The sequence below is a fragment of the Corvus moneduloides genome, chromosome 7, assembly GCF_009650955.1.
Source record: "Corvus moneduloides isolate bCorMon1 chromosome 7, bCorMon1.pri, whole genome shotgun sequence".
NCBI lineage: Eukaryota > Metazoa > Chordata > Aves > Passeriformes > Corvidae > Corvus > Corvus moneduloides.
The window spans coordinates 23,519,870-23,541,068 of NC_045482.1; the positions used below are offsets into that span (position 1 = coordinate 23,519,870).

The 21,199-nt window shown below is 62.6% G+C and overlaps 1 protein-coding gene across 5 annotated transcripts in view; it reads right to left on the reverse strand.

Annotated features, from left to right (window-relative positions):
* The window catches only part of SPEG (striated muscle enriched protein kinase), a 39,078-nt gene that overhangs the window by 15,056 nt on the left and 2,823 nt on the right, over positions 1-21,199 (reverse strand). Inside the window, exons 1-12 of one of the 5 annotated variants that reach the window (XM_032114124.1) lie at positions 15,845-16,208; positions 12,654-12,693; positions 11,564-11,593; positions 11,057-11,146; positions 10,414-10,795; positions 7,824-9,343; positions 6,703-6,846; positions 5,728-5,910; positions 3,846-4,057; positions 3,487-3,575; positions 3,108-3,289; positions 756-1,016 (exon numbers count right to left, since the gene is read on the reverse strand). In XM_032114124.1, coding sequence (XP_031970015.1) covers positions 756-1,016; positions 3,108-3,289; positions 3,487-3,575; positions 3,846-4,057; positions 5,728-5,910; positions 6,703-6,846; positions 7,824-9,343; positions 10,414-10,795; positions 11,057-11,146; positions 11,564-11,593; positions 12,654-12,693; positions 15,845-15,877 — 3,166 coding nt within the window. In that variant the 5' untranslated portion in view covers positions 15,878-16,208. Of the gene's footprint in view, positions 1-755; positions 1,017-3,107; positions 3,290-3,486; positions 3,576-3,845; positions 4,058-5,727; positions 5,911-6,702; positions 6,847-7,823; positions 9,344-10,413; positions 10,796-11,056; positions 11,147-11,563; positions 11,599-12,653; positions 12,694-15,844; positions 16,209-21,199 lie in introns of those variants that run through there. The other 4 variants (XM_032114125.1, XM_032114123.1, XM_032114122.1 and 1 more) reach the window with 4 other exon arrangements.

Here is a 21,199-nt window from a genome sequence, read left to right on the forward strand (position 1 = left end):
TGATGGGCAACACTATTCTCAGGCACACCCTCACATCCCTGAGCCCCAAACTGTTGCTGTCCTCAAAGCCCCACAGGCATACAGCATCCTTCATGGAGGGGTGCACAGGCACCAGCCTCAGGGTGCAGGGAATGCCGATTCGTCCTGCAACCCCCCCAACCCTGCTGCCTAGGTGAGCTGGAGAGTGGGCTCTGTGTGGGCAGCATACACAGGCACAAGCGTGTCAGAGCCATGGGACAGAGGCCCATGCTACTCTTGCTGAGCTGCAGCCAGTGAGGATTTGGTGGGAGAGGTTGAGAAGCCCTGACTCCCTGCCCATTTCTCCACCACCTCCCAAGCCAGCAGACATGTCAGTACTGGAGCTGGGTGCCCAGAAGCTCTGGAGGCAGGGGACAGGGACAGCTGGACCCCAAGCCTGCCTCCATCTGGTGCAGCCATGGTGCAAATGCATCTTCCCATGTTTCAGGGAGCCACATGCACGCTGGCAGAGGAGCTGAGTGGAGTGAGGTGGGACAGGGCTGCAGGGCCCAGGATGCTGGAACCCAAGAACTGATGCACACCAGGTTTCCCTGAGAAATCTTCCTAGTGCCTGGGGCACCAACCACTGCCTAGCCCCCTCTCCCCCACCTCCAGCACTCACAGCTACATCCCTGGGGAGAAGAGCCTTGAGCCCAGAGCAGGGAGGTCTATCCACCCCCCTGGGGCCAAGCCCTGAGTGAGCACCCCCCTGGGGGACCTGCATGCCCGCCACTTACCTTTGGCAGTGCTGAGCTTGCAGGTGTAGATTCCACTGTCGTCTTCATGCACAGAGGTGAGCAGCAGCTTGCACTTGCGCCCATCAAAATGCATCTTGCATTTGAGCAGGGCAGGCTGGAGCAGCCGGCCCCGGGACAGCCAGTCCACGTCCATGTCTGGCGGGCCGGCCACCATGCACTCAAAGACCGCCATCTCCCCCGCCCCGACCACCAAGTCCTGCAGGGGAACCACGATGGCCAAGGACTGGCACTCGGGGCGAGCTGCCCGGGGAAGGGGGAGAGAGAGAAAGAAAGAGAGAGACGCATCTCAGCAACTGAAAAGCAACCATGAGAGGTAGCGGGAATGGAGAGGGAGTACGTGCAGGGCAGTGGTTCATGCAGGGAGGGGGCCTGGTGCAGCGGGCAGGGAGTGCAGCAGGGAAGGGTGGGAGGGGAGGCGAGATGTGGAAAGCAGAGCTGAGCCAGGGAGGGGGCTGGGGGTGAGGGGAGGTGTCCGTGCCAGGAACACACCACACAGCGCTTTACCAAACAGATTTTATTAGAGCTACAAAAAAAAAGGGTCACGGCCACGCAGCCCGCCCCCCCCGTCAAGCCCCCTCCCTGGGGAGAAGAGATCCACAGCCAGGGGATGCTTCTGACGGACCCGAGCCCTGGGGCTACAAGGTACATCTCTTGGTGGCCAAGCTGGCACCTGAGTGGCCACCGTGAAGCCAAAGGGGCCAGTGCTCTCCCTCCCCGCTGCAGCTCAGGTAGGGTGTTCCCCTGTGGGGTCCCTGGGGTCTCCTGTCTCCCATGCTCCAAGGTGACTGTCACAGAGCTGCCACCGCACTGCAGCCCCTTCCCTACAGCCCTGGCCGGCACAGCGGCAACTGTGGGCTTAGCTCCCCACTCCCTTTCCGTGGGCAGCAAGAGAGAGGCAGCAGAACACGCAGACAGGGACAAACGGATGGAGCAAGAGACAAGACAGCATCATATGGGCACCCTGGCCCGGCTGAGGGGGCGCCTGCTGCTCCCCTGCTGCTTCCCCCGCCCCGCCTCAGTTACGCCTGCCCCGGCCATCTGGCGAGCCCCTGCCCACAGTCGAGGGCCCGCGCGTCCCCGCGGTGCGTCCAGGACGAGGCGGCGGATGGAGAAGGAGGTAATAACACAAGGTGAGGTCCACTGCCTAAGAGGTGTCCAACTAAGAGCCCCGCAGCTGCGGCTCTGAGAGATGCACCCCCTTATCGTACTCCCCCTGCGTACAGACAAAAACCGCAGTCAGCAAGCAGAAGGGTTAGTGCAGCAGCGACGGGACCGGCACGGACACACATGCCAGCGCCGGCACGAGGGGTGCAAGTGGGCAACAAGGCACGGAGCCATCTGCTGAGCTCTCCAAGAGGGGCTGGGGTTGGGCCATCACCCCTGCAGCCCAGCTCCTGGCAGTCGTGGGACACTGGGACGGCTTCCGCTCCCACCCCCGTGCCGCCGCGCTTTGCTGTAGGCTGGGAGCATAATCCCGGCAGAGTACAAGCAGTGCAGCCAAGGCCGGGGTGGGATTGGCACAGCCCAGGGGGGCTCAGGCAGCCATCAGCAGGGAGGGCTGGGGGGAGCAGGGCACACACAGCAAAGGGCAAGAGGAGGGAGGCAGCATCACTCATCCCCACAGGCTCCTTCCCTGGCCTTGGGGATACCAGGCAGAGCCTGGCTATCAGTCCCAACTCCCCCATCCCCACCCCCTCAACACTGCACACATACTTTGGGGTCCTCAGAGGACCACAGCAGGGCTGGGGAGCGATAGCAAGGAAAGGGGACTGGACAGTCAAGTCCCATGCGTATGGGACATTGCTGGAAATGGGCAGAGAGGGACCCTTGCAAGTTGCCCTGTGCCTGGCACACAGCTTGCAGGCAGCCTGGGGCAAGGAGGGAGCAAGCTGCAGGACATGAGGACATTTCCTACAAAGCCCTCAAGGCCAAAAGCCCTCTCTGGGCAGCCAGGGGCAGCACTTGGCCCCGTAAGTGGGTATGTGGAGGGACATGGTGTAAAGCTGGGCTGTGAGAAGCAGTGGGGTCTGGGTCAGATCAGTGGGGCTCTGGAACAGCAGGCAACAGGTGGGACCCAGGGCTGCACATCTGGATAAGACAGCAAGGCAGGCTGCCTTCTGCTGCAGGGCCAGCCTCTGTGGACAGCCCGAGGCACGCAGCTCCACTTTCCTGTTCCCCGCCTGTGCCACCACAGGGTGGGCTGGCTTGTCCCCTTCTTAGGTCACACCACCAAGGGGGGGGGCTGCAGTGGCCCCTTCCCCACAGCTCATGCAGGGCACTAGAGCCAGCTGGCGCCTCAGGTTCTTGGGTGACATACTTAGGGAGTTTTACCTCTGACCTCCAGCTTGGCCTCGCACTGCTTGGTGCCATACTCGTTGACAGCCTTGCAGGTGTAGAAGCCGGTATCAGTGTGCTCTGCCGCCAGGATGTGCAGCGTGAAGAGCCCCCGCACTCCCTCTGCCTCCTCCACATGGTGCCGGCGGCCATACTTCACTGGCTGCCTGTTTCTCAGCCTGCTCCAGACAGAGGCAGAGCAGCATGGTCATACCTGGCCCTGCACACCCAGCCTGGCTATCCCCAAAAAAATCCCTCTCCAACACTCCTTGCTCAGGATGAGAGCTCCATGCTAACCATCCCCAAATGGAGAGGTCACTGTGCCTGTTCCCTCCTTTTCTGCCCAGCTGTGACACCGGAGAGAAGCAGGACTCACCAGTAAATGATGGGCTTGGGCTCCCCACGGACACGAACACTCATACTAACATCCTGCCCCTCCAGCACCGACTGGTCCGACAAGGATACCTGGGGAAACAGGGGTCAGAGAGCAGCAAGCACCATCTGCACACAGGGCCATGCACCCCCACCACTGCACCCAGGGCTGTGTGTCCCCTATCACAACAGGAATACCAGGGAAGCTGGTGCGGTGGAGCCTGCCCAGGTGCTGGGAGCACGCCACATCAGATCAAGGGGTAGGAAGACCTGACCCAGCACTTCCTGGCACCGAGGACCATAGCGCTGCAGTCACAGGGCACTGTACCCCCTCTACCAGGTCCTGGGGGAGTTGTTTCTCACCTCAAAGGTGGGTGCAGCCTTGAAGGTGGTCTCTGGGGAGCCGTGGGCAGCCCCATGCTCGGCTCTTGGCTGCAGCTTCATGGCCGGTCGGTGCTGGGGGGTGCCAGACTCGGGAAACTCTTCCAGAGGGCTCAGGTACTCCTCGTCCGATGTGATGGGGCTGGCCTGGCCGACGGTGGTGGGCAAGTTCCCATGCCGCTCCACAGCGGGTGCTAGCACAGAAGCGGTTGGATAAGGAGCTGGCAGCAATCGGAGCGGGACAGGCGGGTCAGGGCACGCCTTCCCACTACCCTGCACTACAGGGGTGGACACTGACCCCACGGCACATCCCGGCTCGGCAATGGCCGGCAGCGAAGGGGTGCGTGGCCGCGCCGGGGGAGGGGGTGAGCAGCACGCCGCGGGATGATAAGGGGACGCGATATTCCGCAAGGCGACAGCAGGGCTCAAGTGGCTCTTACGCAGCGGCCCGCGCTCCCATCCTTAAGCCGCCCGGATTCCCGGGATGGCTGTCCCTGCCCGGGCCGGCACGGCTGAAGGTGACATTGGCAGCTGTGCTCCCCCCGCAGCCCGCCCGCCCGCCGGTCCGCTCCATCGGGGGCCGGACTGGGGGACTCGCGGGGTGCGGGATACAGGGGCCGGCACGGGGCGGGATGGGGAGCGGCGAGCGGCACGGGGTGCTGCCAGAGCCCAGTGGCCACCACGGGGGTTCCAGCCCCCTCAGCCCGGCCGCCGGAGCGCTCTCAAGCTCCCTGCCTTGCGCCGGGGAGGCGGGCGGCCTGCCCGGTACAGGGCGAGGGCTGTGCCCCCGCGCCTCCGTCATGCCCGCAGGCAGCCTCCAGCGGAGAGCTGGGAGTCTGAGCCCGGCTTCCCCCTGTCCGCACCCCCCCGAAGCACCCCGCACTCACCGGGGCCACGGCAGCCCCGCGAGCCGACCCACGCCACAGCGCCGAACCGTCGCCGGTGCCACCGCCGGTGCCGGCCGCCTCCAGCTCGCAGCGCCGCCGGCCCGCTGAGCCCTCCCCGCCCCAGCGCCGGCCGGCCCCCGGGGCTGGGCCAGCAGCGCGGGGGAGGGCCCGCGGCGGGCCGGGGTCTGCCTGGGCCCTTCCCGGCCCCGCACCGCTGTGCCCGGCCGGCCCTGGGTGTGCAGTCCCGCCTAACCACGGAGCGGGGAGGGTTTGGGTTCATCCAGCCCTCGGGGCCCTCTGAACCTCTGCCTGCTGCCCAGAGACACTCTCTTGGCATGGCGGGGGGGGGGGGGGGGGGCGGGCTTTGGGGCTGCAGCGGGCTGGGTATCCCCATGGCCAGCGTGGGGGTCAGGTGGGGCTGTCCCCGGTTAGCAGCTTGGTGGGCAGGCAGGGTATCCCCACAGCTAACAGTTTGTGGGGTGGGGGTCTCCCCGCGGCTAGCAGAGTGGAGCGCAGGGATGCACCCACAATTTACAGGTTGGGGGGCAGGCTGGGATATCCCCACGGTTCACATGTTGGAGGTAGGAGTACCCAAGAGCTGCCCACATGGTTTGCAGGCTGAGGCCAGGGGTACCCACATAGTCTGTGGGTTGTAGGGCAGGCTGGAGTACCCCCATGTATAGTGCGACACAGGGCAGGTGTGGGGAGGCCGGACGCTGGGCTGCTTGCTGAGCGCCAGGGGATGCTCACAGCCTGACCCCGCTCCCCCCACGGCAGGATCCTTCCGTGGCTGCCGGGAGCACGTCAGCTGCTTTGGTTCAGACAGAGCCTTGTAGGGTAAGGAAGCCGGTTTCTTCCCAGTGACAGCAGCGGCAGAGCTGGCAGCCAGCCTGCCGCGGCGCCAGCCCTCGCTCCCCCCCTGTCTGCCTCCCTCCTTCCCTCCCTGCCTTCCTCCATCCGCCGGCCGCGGCACTCACCGGGCCGCACGCTGAGGATGGCACTGCAGCAGGTGGCCCCCACCTCGTTGGCCGCGGTGACAGTGTACAGCCCGGCGTCGGCCACCCGGGCGCTCCGCACCAGCAGCGTGTGGCGCTCGCCCTCCGCCTTGATGGGGCGCGTCGTGCTGCTCCGCAGCGGGACCCCGTCCTTCCTCCAGGACACTGCCGGCAGAGGCGGGGATCACGCGTGGGCAGGAGAGCCCGAGCCTTCCCGGGGCTCTGCGCAGGGTCCCGAGGAGGCCAGGTGCTCCCCTGCCTGGCCTGAGGACCCGTTTGCTGTGGGGAGCAGCCCCGGCATCCCACGCCCCCCTGACGGAGAGACTGTGGCTGGTCCCTATCTGCTTCCCGACATCCTCCTGCCCTCCAGTGGAGGCTGGAAGAGGGAATTAAAGCGGCTTGGCTTCTGCCTGGCTTTGGCGACTGGCCCTGGATGCCCAGATGCCCCCCGCGCACGTCCTGGATACAGCGTGGCCGGAGACCATCAGCCCTAAGCTTCTCCCCCCGGGAAACCACCTGAGCTGTCCCAACAGCAGCCCAGAGCATCGGAAAATCATAGAATGGTTTGGGTTGGAAGGCACCTTGATGATCATCTAGTTCCAAAAACACCTACCCCGCCAGGGGCAGGGACGCCACCCACTGGACCAGGTTGCATCGCCCGTCCCTGCCCTCGCAGGGCTCGGTAGCCCTTCTCCCACTTTCCCAAGAGCCCAGCCCAGCACTGGGGGACAGCAGGCACCCTGTCCTCCGCACCCTGTCCTGACAGGGGGTGCCCAAGCACTTCACTCCTGTCTGAGGGGAGGAAGGGCAGAAGGGGTGCTCCAAGGGTGGACACATCACCTCCCCTGAGACACCCAGCTCAGCGCTGGGTGTCCCACTCGCACAGCGCAGGTGGGACATGGACATGCGGAGAGTCCCTCTGCCATGCTTGTGCCCCTGACGCCCAGGGTGGCTCACCTTCTGGCTGGGGGTTGGCCGTGACAATGCACTTGAGCAGCACCTCTGCCCCCACAACCACTGCCATGTCCTGGATGGGGATCTCAAAGATGGGGGCTTCCAGGGGGTCTTCACCCGCTGAGACATAGGAGTCATCTGAGGACTCTGCACAGGGAGAGATGGGCCCCACGGCTGTCAGCAGGGTGAAGTGAGCGGGTCCTGTGCCATGCTGGGCTGCATGCAGTGGATCTCCCAACCCACTGCTCATCCCTGCCACCACATGCACCACACCCTTGCTGGGGTACTAGCAGGTATTCGGGCCATGCAGTGGAGGAAAAGGCCACATTAGGGTCCACCATGGCACAGAGCAGGCAGCAGGGACAAGACAGGGGACCATGGGGCAGGAAGCATACAGTATGTTGTACATCCCCATAGGGTGTAAGAGATGAGCTAACAGTGGGGTGTGGAAGAAGGAGGGTTGTATAGCCAGCTGCATCCCCTGCCCTGGAGGGATGCCCACAATCCCTCATGGGATGCTGGCTGCTGTACCCCAATACATCAGCAACCACCTCCCAGCTCCCTCTCCTCTCATGGCCCCACCACATGGACAGAAGTCCTGGGGCTGTGCCAGGAGCCTCAGACATGTGGGCCTGGCATTTCCCTGGCTAGAGCACAGCCTAGAAGAAGCTCCCAGCCCAGGTATAGTTTGGTCTAACTGCTGCATGCTGGGATGGGCAGGACACCTCTCCCCCAGCCAAGCCACCACAGCATCCCCTGGGGAAGCTTGGGCTTGCCCTGCCTGGACCACTAAGCATGGCCCAGACAGGACAAGTTGCAGTGGATGTCTGTGCCCCAGACCAGGGCTGTGTGTGTGCCGGAAGTCAGCATGCTGTATCTTTCCTGTGCCAGGTAAGAGATACGGAGAAGTGTCGTGACCTCAAGGCCCAGCAAACTGGCAGCCAGGCTGGTCTGTCTTATGGTACTGCTTGGTGCCAACCACCCCAGCCTCCAGAGTCATGTCCCTCCGCTCCATCCAAGGGCTCCCCATGCCTCCCAGGGGTAGGCTGGAGGTCCTCCAACCCACCCAGGGGCTGGCCAGGCCAGCCCTGTGCCTGCAGGAGGGCAGAAAGCCATGCCCCTACCTAGCTCTGGAGAGGTGGGCCTGGCTCGGCGTCCCTTCCCCTTGCTCCGTGTGCTCCTGCCTTCTTGAGCCATCCGGCCACTCTCTTTCTTCTCCGACACTTTCATCTGCCTTCTCTCCACCTCCCTGCCCACACCATGCTGTCCTGCCCAGCTTCGTTCCAGACGGGCCTCCTGCTCCATCCCTGGCTTTGCCCAAGGCAGGAACCGCACTTCTGTGGGTGTCTCCGGCCGCCGGTACAGTCCGTAGGGCACAGCCAGTCGGGCAGCCAGAGCTTCGCTCAGTGCCCCAGGGCCACGGGCAGGGCCTCCATCTGGGTACGGGCTGCCTTCAGCGGGACCCGCCTGCGAGAGGGCCACCCTTCCATGCGGGGTGGCTTGCGCCAACGGCCACTGCTCCTTCTTCTTCACTTCCCCAGTGCCTTCTTGCTGCAGACCCTTCCTGGCACCCGCATCCTCCACTGAGCTGGGCTGTCCAGCCGCCCCACCCCCCCCCACTGGGGCTCTCTTCCCACGCTGTCCCCCTGGCTCTGGCTCCCCATCGGGTCCCACCAACACTACGCTGGAAAGTGCCAGGTGCTGGATGACGTGTGTGCTCTCTGCTGGTGGGCAGCTCTTGGGTGGCAGTGCCTTGCGTCCGCCGGTGCCCTGAGAGGAAGAGGTGCGGGGAGCACGTGGTGCAGGGGGCTCGCTGCTCACTGAGGGTGAGGGTTCCGGGGGCAACCCAGCTTTGCACAGCTCCTGGGAGCGCCGCAGCTGCTGCTTGGAGACTGTCCGCTTGATGCGGGTCAACTCCTCTGCAAATTTGTGCTCGATGGCATAGACACGGTTGGCGAACTTGCCCCGCTCGTCAAAGGATGCGGCTTTCTGCCGGAAGGCCAAACGCCGGCACGCTGCCGTGCTGCCTGGCTCCCAGCGGCCGCCTTCCCGCAGGTCCTCCCGCGAGCCACCTGGAGTGCTGGCACGGCGCAAGCCAGTGCCAGGCTGGTCGAAGGACCGCGTCTTGCGCAGGGGCAGGTTGGAGTGTGCGGAAAAGGGACTGTCCTGCTCCAGGCTCCTCTGCCGCTCCTCAAAGTACTGCAGCCTCTCGAAGATCCTGGAGCCAGCGCGCACCAGCTTGGGGGATGCCCGGACGGAGATGCGGCCAGAGGTGTCGCTCATGGGTGTCTGTGGTCGGGACTCTTGTGTGCTGCCCTGTGAGTACCCAGAAGACTTGGGCTTCTTGATCTTCTCCTCGTACTCCTCAGGAACGATGTCCTGGTACTCTACCGGCACTGAGGACTTCTTGCGAGGGGTCACGGGTGTGAAGGAGGGGACGCCAGGGCCACGGGCAGCAGGTTGGGGCACGATGCCAGTGGGCGGCTGCAGGCATGTGCCAGCACGAGGAGATGGTGAGCGGACGATGGGTGGCTTGGCAGTCAGTGGCAGGGCAGCGGGGGATCTCGGGGGCTCTGCGCCAGGCTTTGGAGAGACAGGGCCTCTGTGGAGGTCATCTCTCCGGTAGCCTCCCTGGGGGATGCTGCTGCAAGGGCAGAGACAGAGGAGCATGGCTTAGAGACCACCCTGGTACCTGCCTGGCTAAATCCCAGCTTCCAACCTGCACCACAGTGCCCAATGGGGCATGGCAAGGGGGTCAAACAGTCAGGGCAGCCTTGGGACTGGGGAGACTCAAGGGGTCCCAGCAAGGGCATCTGGTCACCCCAAAACCACTGGGAGCTGGCTGGGTTAGGTGAGAGTCCTGGGCTGCTGGGACCCCTTGCACGGGGGTACTCATGTGGAGCAGCAGGGTGATGCTGGGATATCCAGTGAGTCGCCTCCCCAGGACCACCATGCAGACAGGACCAGGGGCTCAAGGGGTGCCCCAGTTTGCTGGGGTGTCCTGGTGTGCTGAGGCGGTGCAGCCCCAAGGCTGCAAGCCCTGCCCGTGCACATCCTGTTGTGGGCATATCTTCCTATCCCACTGCCCCCAGAGGGGCTCAGCAAACACAGAGCGGAAATCATAAGGTGGAGATGAGGTTCTGGTGGAACAAGCAGCCTTAAACAAAAAAAAGAGCGAGATGGAGGTCAAAGGAGTAGGCCTGCAGGTATGGGAACCAAAGGTGGCAGGGAGAGACGGGGGCTCTGAGCACATCAGCAGGACGTGGGGAGGCAGCGCGTCCGTGGACCCTGCTGCCACCCCTGTACAGTGGGGACTGTGAGTGGCAAACACTTGCCAGTGTGTGCCCCAGGCTGCTGTGCACCTCCAGTTCCCCACACTGTGGGCTGCACAGAGCACCATGGCGGGGTGGAATGGGAGAATACCCCTGGCACAACCTTGTGGGTGGGGTCCTGCAGCTCAAGCAGTGGCACAGGGGATACCCCCAGCCTCAACCTGGCCACAGCAGAAAGGGACCCCATTCTACATCAGCCCCAGCCTGCGCTGCTCCCACCTTCTCACCGAGAACAGGCTGCCCACTGCTCAGAGTCCCCACTCCTCCTCTGGGATGGTGAAGGCAAAGAAAGCCCAGGTGGAGGGAAGGAGATGGCTGCAGGGGTTGGAAGGAGATGGCCCCAGCGCGATGTCCCCTCCGTGTGCTTCCCCTGGCTACTTACACATGGAGTGAGAGCGCCCGTCCTCGGTACAGGCTGAAGGCGCTGCCGTACGGGTCGCTGGCCACCGAAAGGCTGTCCTCTGACCCCCAGCTCGTGCCCACCAGATTAGCCCGTGACGCCCGCACCAGCGGCTCCACGCCCAGGTGCCGGACCTCGGCGCCACGTGGGGCCGGCGTGTTTGCTTGCCTTGGGGTTCCCTGCGGCTGCAGCCAGGCAGTGGGACGGAGGTAGGGTCCCCGTGCAGAGAGGCTGGCATCCGTCTCCTTCTCCACCACGGTCTGCTGGCTGCCTGACCAGCTGGAGCGCTCCTCTGCCTGTGACAGGGCCAGGACCGAGGTCGGCGTTGTGTTCATGGAGGTGTCCACGAGAGTGTCAGACCCACCTGAGAGAAGAGGGATGAGCCAAGACTGGGTGCCTGTGGGGACAAGCTCAGCACCCTGCTCAGAGAGGGCTGACCCACCACGGGGTGTCCCAGCATGTCCTGAGCAGCACCCTGCTGCCTCAAGCCCTCTCCCCTTTGCGTGGGTGGATCACAGCTCCCTCTCCATGGACAACCCCAAAGCCTGGCCAGCAGAGGCCTTGTGGGGAGTCATGGCCAGCAGCCAATGGCAGGGCTCAGTGCCAGCCAGGTGTCCCTGCTCACCCGTGGGGGTGCTGAAGGCCGTCTCATCCTGGAGATCACTGCGTTGTGTCACCTGGGGGTCGCTGGATTCATCCTCACCTGTCTCCGAGTCTGGGGTGGGAGGGGAGAGTAGGGAGTGAGCGTACAGAGAGACAGCAGACCACACTGGTACTGCTTATTGCAGACCCATTGGCTCCAGGAGCAGGAGAGCAGTGCCCAGGCAGCTCCAGGGCAGGAGGCATAACTGTGACCTGCAGGACAAGCTTCCAGCAGGGAAAGGCAGGACTGGGAGTGGGAAAGTCCAGCAGGGCAAGGGCAGGCAGAAGAGGGCAGGCAAAGCAGGCAGGAACAGTGTTAGATGATGGGAGGAAGGGAGGCAGTGCCAGCAGTGGGAACACAGCTAGCAGAAGTAGCACGGGGACAAGAAAGCAGGGCAAGCAGGCAGTGGAAATGATGGGGCAGGGTGGCAGGCTGGGGCACAGGACCCACTATGGGAACAGAGATGGCATCGGGAAGGGGTCTTCCTACCGTAGCTTTGTTTCCTGCAGGAGCGGAAAACTTCGCTTCCATAGGGGCAGCAAGAGAGAGAGAGACATCAACAGCCGGTTATCGGCCCGGCCTGCGGAGACGCGGGGGGCAGCAGGGGGGCCCTTGTCCCCAGCATTTCCCCACCATGTCTCCACTCCACATTCACTGCACATCACTCCAGTGCTGCACACAGACCCTCTCCTCGCACACACCGTCCCACCTGTGCAGTGCACAGCACCATCCCCTCCCGGTGCCACAGCCACATCCTGCCCAGCAGGACAGCCACCCCCTGTCCCTGGAGCTGCTGGCCTCACCGCTGCAGTATCCACACATCCCTGCTCCGCAGTGCATCTCAGCCTAGGGCTGGACCCTCCCAGTCTGTGCCCTAGCTGAGAGCTCCTGGGGATGCTGGAGCTCACGGACATGTTTGTCCGTATGCACACAGCCTCCCCTGGCATGTACAAGTGCATCCCCTGCCCCACCAGTGCAAGTGCCGTACAAGTGCGGTTGATAAAGCCAAAATTCTCAGGGGAGGGCATCACTAAGAGCTGCCCCCCACCGGGCAGGATGTGGCAAGGCCATTTCAGTATCATCCTAATGTCCCATTCCAGGAAAGCTAGTGCCGTGCTGCCAGGGAAGGACTGACTTTCCTCCTTGCCACTGCCTGAGCCCTCACAAGCTGCAGCAACAAACACCTGCACTGAGGAACATGTCCCCAGCTCCACCACTGCTCCTCTCCATTGCACTGTTAAGGCGTGCGGGGGACCACACCGCTTCTCCCTACTCCAAGCCACCTCTCAGCAGCCCAGCACACGAGCAGCTGCTCCATGAACTTCTACTGCATCAGATTCCCAATCCTGGCCACACCAGTATGGCAGCCCCTGAGCAAGAAGAGCTGCGGGGCCAGGAGCAGACCAGCTGCATGGCGGACGCTGTGAGCCCCTGGATGACCAGAACCCTATTCCGTGGTTGCAAGATGCAGTCCAGCCCTGCCCAGCCTCTGCTTGACGCCCCTTGTAGCATGGTGGTGGACCCCATCCCAGCATGCTTGGGGTGGTGGGGGGAGTCGGGTCCTGGTAACTCAACGCACCATGCGTGAAGCGCCCGAAGCGCCGCGAGTGGCCGGTCTTCTGCAAAGGAAAAGAGAACAGAGCGTTACCCCTGGCACGGTGATACGTACCTGCCACGCACGCACGCTGTGGCACGGCACACACGCACACAGCCCATCCCGGCACACGCAGCACCGCTCACACCCACCCTGCTCACACACGCACCCTGGCACGGCATACGTCGTGCCACTCACGCCCTCCCACGGGCAGGGCACACCTGCCACCGCTCACATGCACCCTTGCTGCGCACCCACAGAGAACCCACAGGCACACGCCCCCGCGCACACGCAGAGATGGATGGGTGTAGGTGGGCACGTGTAGCGCATGCCCAGCCATGCACACTCACACACACCTGTGCGCACGCGCACGCAGGCAGAGTCCCCTTGCTGATGGCACTATGCACCCCAGCCTTGTGTCACAGCCCGTGCCAAACAGTGACAGCCCTGGGCATCCCAGGTGCCCCAGAACTGCTGCCTGCAGCTGGCATAGCCTGCAGCAAAGTCTTTGTCTGGGCTGGTGTCCGAGTGCTCTGCAGCCCCTTCAAAGCCACTCAGCCAGCACGGGAATTTGGCCAGCAAAATGCCTTCCAGGCACTGGCCCAGACTCCACCGTGGCCACCGTCCCAGCATGGGAACAGAATCGTCCATCCCCTGGAGAGGCCAGGCCAGCTGAGAGAGAGGCCGCCGGGCAGCACGGGCCTGGCCTGTTGGTGCAGGGTTGGAAGCACTGGGGCTGCGCTCGCCCGTGCCGTCTAGGCAGGCAGGTGGGACCTGAGCATGGGGTGGAAGCACCAGGAGCTCCCTGCCAACTTGGCTGCCCTCTGTGCTGCAGGCCAGGTCTGGGCACTTGCATGCCAGGGGAGGGACCAACTGAGGGCAGCCTGTCTGCCAGACCCAGTGTGCACTGACGCTGTATCCCAGGAAAGCAGAGGGACGGGGTGATCTCCAAGGCAGGCAGGAGTGGGAATGGGGAGTGCAGACAGGGTTGAGCTGCCAGGACTGAGCATCCTTCCCAGCCAGTCTGTGTGACAGGGTCTCCCCAGGACACTGATGGCCCATGCCCTGTCTCCTCAGTATGGAGCCCAGGGCTGGACACCCAACAGTCTTGAAGCCCTTTGCTCCACCAGCCCCTTCTGCCCCACTACCCCTCCAGCTCCCAAGCAGGTCATGGACAGCCAGACCCCAGGGATGGACGGCCAAGCGTGGCCAGCAGTTAGTTGCCCTCAAATGGCAGCAGGCTCATTTCCCAAGCCCCAAAGTTGCTGCCACTGCAGCAACAGCCCCTGCACATGGGCAGCACTCAGGGGCTCCCACCAGACCCCTGCCTGCATGCAGTGCTGGCCAGAGGACAGCGGCTGCACGAGACATATTTGTATTCAGGCTGAGCCAGGCTTCACCTCCCCTTCTCGGCTGACTGGGCTAGTTCTGGCTGGCAGCCCGTCTTCCAGGCCAGGGAAAGATGAGTGATTAACTGCACCATCGGCGGATAATTCCCCCATTAAAAAATGAAAATGCAATTGAGTGCCATTATCGGGTACTCTTGTGGCTTCCCCAGGGACAGGCGCCATCGGCTCCCCATCAAATATGGTGACTGCACCCAGTGGGCCTGGGCTGGGCTGCATTGCCCAGAGCTGCAGAGGGGCTGAGCACACCCCCCTTCACCTCACAACAAGTCCCTATGGGATCAGGGCCCCTTGTAGGATCAGGGCACCCCACAGACTGGACCTGCCTCGAGCACAGCACCCACCTGCAGCCCACAAAGGGGAAAATGCTGGGTGATGCAGGGTCTCCCCTAGGTCAGGAGATGGAAAGGGGGCAGGAACAGCTCAGGGCTTGGTGTGGGGTCAGGGTCTGTGTGACGGGGACAGACAGAGAGTGGGGGTAATCCTCCTGCATGGGATTTCATTTGCACCCTGGAAAAAGGGGTGGAGGAGCCCCAGGAGCACGTTCTGTGCCTACCCAGCCTGGAGTAGAGAGAAGAGCTGGCTGGGATCCACATCCAGCTTCAACCCTGCACTACAAGGCAGCAGGGTGAGACCTGGAGTTGTTTCCTTCCCCTGTGCCAGGCATGGATCCACCTGCCCAGGCATGGAGCATCCCTCACCATGGCCATGGGACCAAGGGATCCCAGGAGAGTGAAGGATCTCCTGGGACCATGGAGCTTGCCACCACCTGGCACGTGGAGCCCAGCACCACATGGCACAGGTGCCTATTGTGTGAGAAAGGCTGACAGGGAGCAGGGATGGAATGAGGTGGGGAGGAGTGAGTAACTTGCCTGGTGCAGAGAAACAGCCACTGTGGCTGTTCTGATACCCCTCAGCCAGTGGTGCAGGACCCTGCCCTACCACATGGGCAAGCCCCTGGACTTGCTGCCCCCGAAGGCAGATGGGGCAGCCAGGCCGTGCATAGGACCCTGCCCCAGAGGGACCCTCAGCACCTGTCTCCCTGGGAACCTGTGTCCCATCGTGCATCTTGCACCCCTGGGAAGGGGCTGCGCGTGACAGCCCCTTCCCAGTCCCTTCTGGGCCACCAGGCAGTGACAGCGGGGAGGCTATGCGCCCGCATTGGGCTTGTGTGCCCTGGGGAATCGGGGGCGGGGGGCTTCCTGGAAGTATATTCCCCATCCTCCACCCCCCGCTGAGGCCAAGTGACGTCCTTGTTCCTTGCTCGGCAGCGGAGCGTGCAGCGGGCCCGCGAAGGAGCCTTGCCTGTGCCAGGCATGCTCCTGACGCGGAGGGGATGACGCATGCAAAGCCTCGTCTCCAGCTCCGTGACCACCGGCAGTGGGGCTGGGGGGAGCCATGGAGCAGCCTCCATTTGCTGCCCCGACTCCAGAGGGCAGAGAGGGGCGTGGGGGGAGCCCCCGGCGGGGGTCGCAGCTCGGGTGCTGGCACAGGAGGTGCTGAGCCTCTGCCCTCTGCCCCTCCTGCCCGGGCTGGTGAGGCCGGGCAAGCAGCTGGCAGCTCTGCAAGCGGGGCTGAAGCCGGTGATGTGCAAAGCCCTGAGGAGCCCCAGGGGGCAACGGAAGGGCTGGAGGGACACTCCCATCCCCATCCTTATTCCCATTCCCATCCCCATCCCCGTCTCCATCAGCATCCATTCCCATCCCCATGCGCTCTCGGCGCTGCCCCCTTCTCCCGGCACCCGCCGGCACAGCAGCCTGGAGCCCTTACCTGGAAACGCTTCTTCACCCAGATCTTCTTCATGCTTCTGCAGAGCCCTGCTGGCCCGGTGACACGGACTCAGGCCCGGCAGGACGGCAGCCCGCTCCCGGCGGGGTCCCCGCTGTCAGCACGTCGCGGCAGCAAGCGATGCTCCGAGCATCCTTCACTACCGGCAGCCGGGAACGGTGGAGGGAGAGGAAGGGGCTCGCCAGGTTGGGCTCTCGGGAGGGCTGGAGCTGTGAGCATGAAGCATCACTGGAGTGCTCCTCCCTTCATCCTTCCCCCGCCTGCCTCCGCCTCCGCCTCCCCGCCAGCCCTGGCACACAGTGACAGCGGTGGGGGACAGGCAGGGGCACAGGTGGTGGGGGGCGAGGGCCGCCGTCGTAGAGGGGAGGAAGGGGGCGTGTCTGAGGCCGGTACACGGCCTCTCCACCCCTGGCATTGTCTACACGGCACCCAGGGGTCTGAGACCCCTGCCAGGCAGTGCAGCTGTACCACTGTTCCCTGTCACCTGTCCATCCTGCCCAGGACAGGGGTTGCGCTTCTCTCTTAGGACACAGCCCCCCACTACAGCCCCCACATGCAGACCAGCTGGGATAGCAACAACACACCACAGCAGCGCTCTGTGTGCTGTCCCCAAATGGCTCCCAAACAGGGCAGTTCTGCTGCCACAGCTGCCACAACCCTGCACCCAGCAGCCATCTGCAGTGTGCCATGGCACTGCCCAGCCAAGATACAGGCTCACCATCACTCTGCCAGCTCTCTGCTCAGTCACCCACATCCTCCAGTCATCAGTAATGCAAAAAGATCCCCTTACCAGGACACGGGTGTGGGTCACAGCACAGCTGTACATGGACAGAAGCTAATATGGGCGCAGTCCTTCACACCAATCCCTCTGGCAAACCACACAGCCTCCAGTCCCAGTGCTAGTGCCAAGGCAAATCTTGTACCCTGCGCCCCGGGTGCCTCAGGACCCTTATGGGCTTGCAGGGCTGGACTGCTCAGCCCTGGGGTAGCATCACTGCTTTGTGGCTGATGAGGACACAAGCTTGACCTGGGAAGGTAGGTTGCTGTGCATGTCCATGTGGCGTGAATCACAAGACCTCCCTTCATGCTGAGGTGAGGAGCCACGGCACAGCTCAGAGCAGGACTCTGTGCCTAGGACTGAGCTGTGATGGGGCTCCTGGGATGTGGACAGAAGCTGTGGGTGGGAGTCCCCAGTGAGGCTGATCAGGGACATTAAGACCTACAAGTACTCCTGGGGTGCTGGCACAATCCTGGCACACCTTCCCCACCTGACCATCCCCAGCCCTGCTGGCCTATCCTAGTTTTCTGGGTGATGCTACAAATAAGCCAGAGGGGCAGTCCCAGCCCCACAGCCTCAGCAGGTTCTCTCTTGTCTGCCATGCCCCCCACAGCTCTTGGTGCCCCATAGCTCTTGACACCTTGCCTCATCATCTCACCAAGCCCTGCATCATCCATCAGCCCCCTTTCCAGGCCCTTGGAGAGGCTGCCAAGGTCCCAGCCTCACCGTCTGTTTGAGCTGCCCCCTCCCATTGCTGAGCATCCATGGGGACACTGCTGGAGGCCTCCCCACCCAGCACTTGTCCCCATGCTGCTCACCTGTCCCCTGGGGAGCCAGCCACTCCACGAGGAGCTGCTCACAGGCATCACGCTCCCCATGATGCTTGGCAGCTCCTGGTAGCTTTTCTTCGCTTCCCCTCCCAGCTCATGACTCCAAACGTGAGGCTTTTCATGGCTCCATAATAACTTGCAAATTACCCAGTACAAAAGGAGCTGTTTATACAACATTTCTGTCAGTCCCACAATTCGAGTGATGCTGCGGGGTTTCCGTGGAGACCCTGCGCGTCAGACAAGTCCTACAAATGCTACAGCTGGCATTAAGGGAATCTCCTGTCAGAGACAGAGGTCTCTGCTGGGCCCCCAGCCCTGGATGGGGACAAAGATGGGTACCCTTGAGCCAGAGCTGGATAAAGAGGTGAACTGTATATCTGCACCCAGGGTTTCCCTGCCAGGTGCTCTCACCCTGTCTGTGCATGTATGTGGTCCTGCTGCAGACACACGGCCTGTGCCTTCTTTTCACACTCAAGTGGGATTAAAAGACTCATCAGGGATGCTGGGAAGAAGTACCAAGGCTTGGACTTGTCACATAGTGATGCCAGGGCAAGGGTGCTGTCACCGAAACACCCACAAGGACAGCCCCAGGGCTGGCTGCAGGGAGGACCACCTTTGTCCAGACAAAACAGTCACTTGTATATCCTCTGACTATCCTACACCTGCTGCCCATTGGCCATAGCTCTTCCCTGCAACTGTGACTCTGTAGCCACCCCTCAGCAAAAGCTTCAGGAGTGACTCTGGGCAATCCCACAGATGCTGCACCCCTGGGAATAGCTGGGTCACCTCCAAGAGGCTGCACCTGCTGCAGGGACTGAAAGTCCTTTCCAGTGGCAGCAGCACCTGCAAATTCCCCCACCAGGGCAAAGCTGAAGTCACTGCAGAAGGTGCCCTATGGGAGGTGATGGCCACCTGCAAGTAGGGCAGCCCCTCTGCCCTGGCCCAGCCCCTGGGTGGCCCTGACAGTGCCCTGCTGCTCTGCAGGTCAGGGACCCAGGACAGAGAATGGCAGCCAGTGCAGCTGTGGCATGGACAAGAGGCAGACCTGGAGCAGGTGGCCCCATTTCCACCCAGCTCCAGCTTTGCCCGCTGGACACACATCGGCCCCAAGCAAACAGACAGCAAACACCTGCTCAAAATGCAGCATTAATTCCACTGTTCCAAGAACCACAGCCCTCCACACCTTGCTGGGCCTCCTGGCTGCTCTGCACAGGTCCTGACTGTGCACCACAGCTCTGGCCTGGCACCAGCCCCCTGCCCCTGGCCCCAGCCAGCAGCCCCCTTGTCTCAGTGCTTGAATAATTGATGGTGGTGTGTGCATGCGGCATCTCGAGTAGGAGGAGGTCTGGGCATGAATTTTTCATGCGTTTGCACCTCCTGGAGCTGCTGGGGATGGTCGGCGGGAGGTGGGGATGTGCTGAGAGCCTGGGTAAGTGGGGACCACCGTAGCTCTGTCCCCAGGGGAAATAAATACAGCAGCGGAATGTCCCTTGTCCCTGGGCAGGGCAGCGCCACAGCATCTTTCTGACCCTGTGGAGGAGCAGTGCTGTGCTGTCCCCCCTCTCCCAAGGGCTGGGACACCCCAGTGCCCTCTTCAGCATCGTCTCCTTTGCTGCCACAAGAAGGATGCCTGAGCACACTGCTCACTGCAGGCGGAGAACACAGGGATGCAAAACAGCAATGTGACCTTGGCTCTGGCTGTCTGGACATGGAGCGGGATGGCAGAAGGCATTACATCCCTGCCCTGCCAACCTCCGGCATACCCCCTAGCTGGGAGTGAGGGGCTGCATGCTGTGGGGGAAAGCAGGCAAGAGTGCAGGCAGCAGGGTGGAAGCAACCAGCCCCTTCCCAGTGCTGCCATGCCAGGGCACAAGCCAGCAGCCTGGTGTCGGGAGGCAGGAAGGGCACTGGGAGTGCTGGGCAGCCCTGGAAGAAGGAAAAGGCTGTCGTCCCCTCATGCAGTCCCAAACACTGGTGCTATATTTACCCAACTGCAGGCCTGGGTTTCAGCCTCTTGCCTGTAACACAAGCCCTGCAGCTTGCCAGAATCCGAGGGGATGGCACATTCCTCAGCAAAAATAACCCTCCAGCAGCAGGCGAGAGGGCAGGGGTGGAGGTGACTGACTGGACAGCTGCACTCACCACCCTGCTCGCTGGGAGCAGACGTCTCGCCCCGACAGACCCTGGGATGGGAACCTGGCACACATGGCCACCACACCAGCCCCCTGCCCAGGTGGATGGGGGCAGAGGTGGGAGCCACTCCGAGGCAGCTGGCATTAAACATGGGCATGGTGCTGCAAATTATGGGATTAAATTAGGCACTGAGATAAATGGCCAGGGATGCTGAGCCACCAGAGACACTGTCAGCACAGCCATCCCCAGTGGGCTCCATTACAATTGCCATGCACCATCAGCTGAAAAATTATGCCCATGTTGCCCCACTGTAATTCCTCGCACAGGAAGGGTCTGTGCAGGGCCACCACACACAGGGAGTTTCTGCCTCCTTTCCTGCCCCCAAATCCAGGCAAGTCCAGGCTGCTTCCTGCGCAGAGGAAAGGTTCCAAGACAGTTTGATTGCTGAGTGCAGATGGAGGCAAACGGAGCAAGACCCTGCACTGAGAGCCCAAGATGGACACATCCAACCTTGAAACAAGAGGCAGCTTGGATGGGGAGGATCAAGCAGTGCTGGCACAGTGAGGGAGGGCTGGGCTTTAAAAGGAGATTAGCTCAGGTTCTTAAGAGGTGATTTAATCCAGTTTACAGGGAAAAAATTCAGGAGATGCAGCTGAGAGGTGATAAAGGCTTTAGCAAGCCTAGGAGCAGTGAAGCTATGGTAGGGACCAGGGCTGGCTGGAAGGATCTGGAGGTTCCCTGGGTGGGTCTGGGAAGTCCCTGGACCGGCCTGGTGCTGGTGTGAGAAGGGTCAGTGCACTCCACGTGCACCTATGGAGCTGGGGCATGAGGGAGAACCTGTAGCAGGAGAGGGGCAGCTCAATGGGACACAGCGGGGGACAGTGTGGCACAGGGGGGATGGTGTGCCCCTGGTAGCCCCTGCACTTGGCTGCCTGGCCAGCCCCACACATGCTCTCCCCACTCCCCACAGCAAGCACTGACGCATGCAGGGAACCTGGGAGAAGAGCAGGAGAAAATCATTAGTGGGGTGGAGCGACAGATTCAGGGCAAGAGATTAGAGGAGCTAAATCGGGCTTGTGTGAGCAAGGGGGACTGCTGAGCTAGTGCAGGAGGAGCTTCCAAGGCTGAGCACAGAGATGGGCAACCCGGAGCCCCCCCAGGCTACCAGCAGTGACCTGAGCCACCTTGGAGAGACCCAATGCCAGCCCCATGGAGATCTTCAGCCTGACCATGCACCAGGGAGAAAAGGGGCTCTGTGCCCTCCAGAGACCCCTACCCGTCAGAGGCAAATGGAGCAAGGACACCACAACATCTCTGGACACAGAGGACTGGGACCCCAAGTCCAGAGAAAGACCTGATTTTGCCAATGGAGCAAGGGCATTCCAATATCTCTGGACACAGGGGGCTGGGACCCCAAGTCCAGAGAGAGTTTATCCTGCTTGAGGACCCTGCACACATCCCTCTTGCCCTATAGGTGGCTGATGATCTAGCTCACAGAGTGCCCCAGGGAACAAGGATGGGCTGTCCCTTCCCAGTACTACAAGGATGGCAGAGCTATGAGTGGAACTTCCGTGATCCCTGGAGACCTGTCCAGCA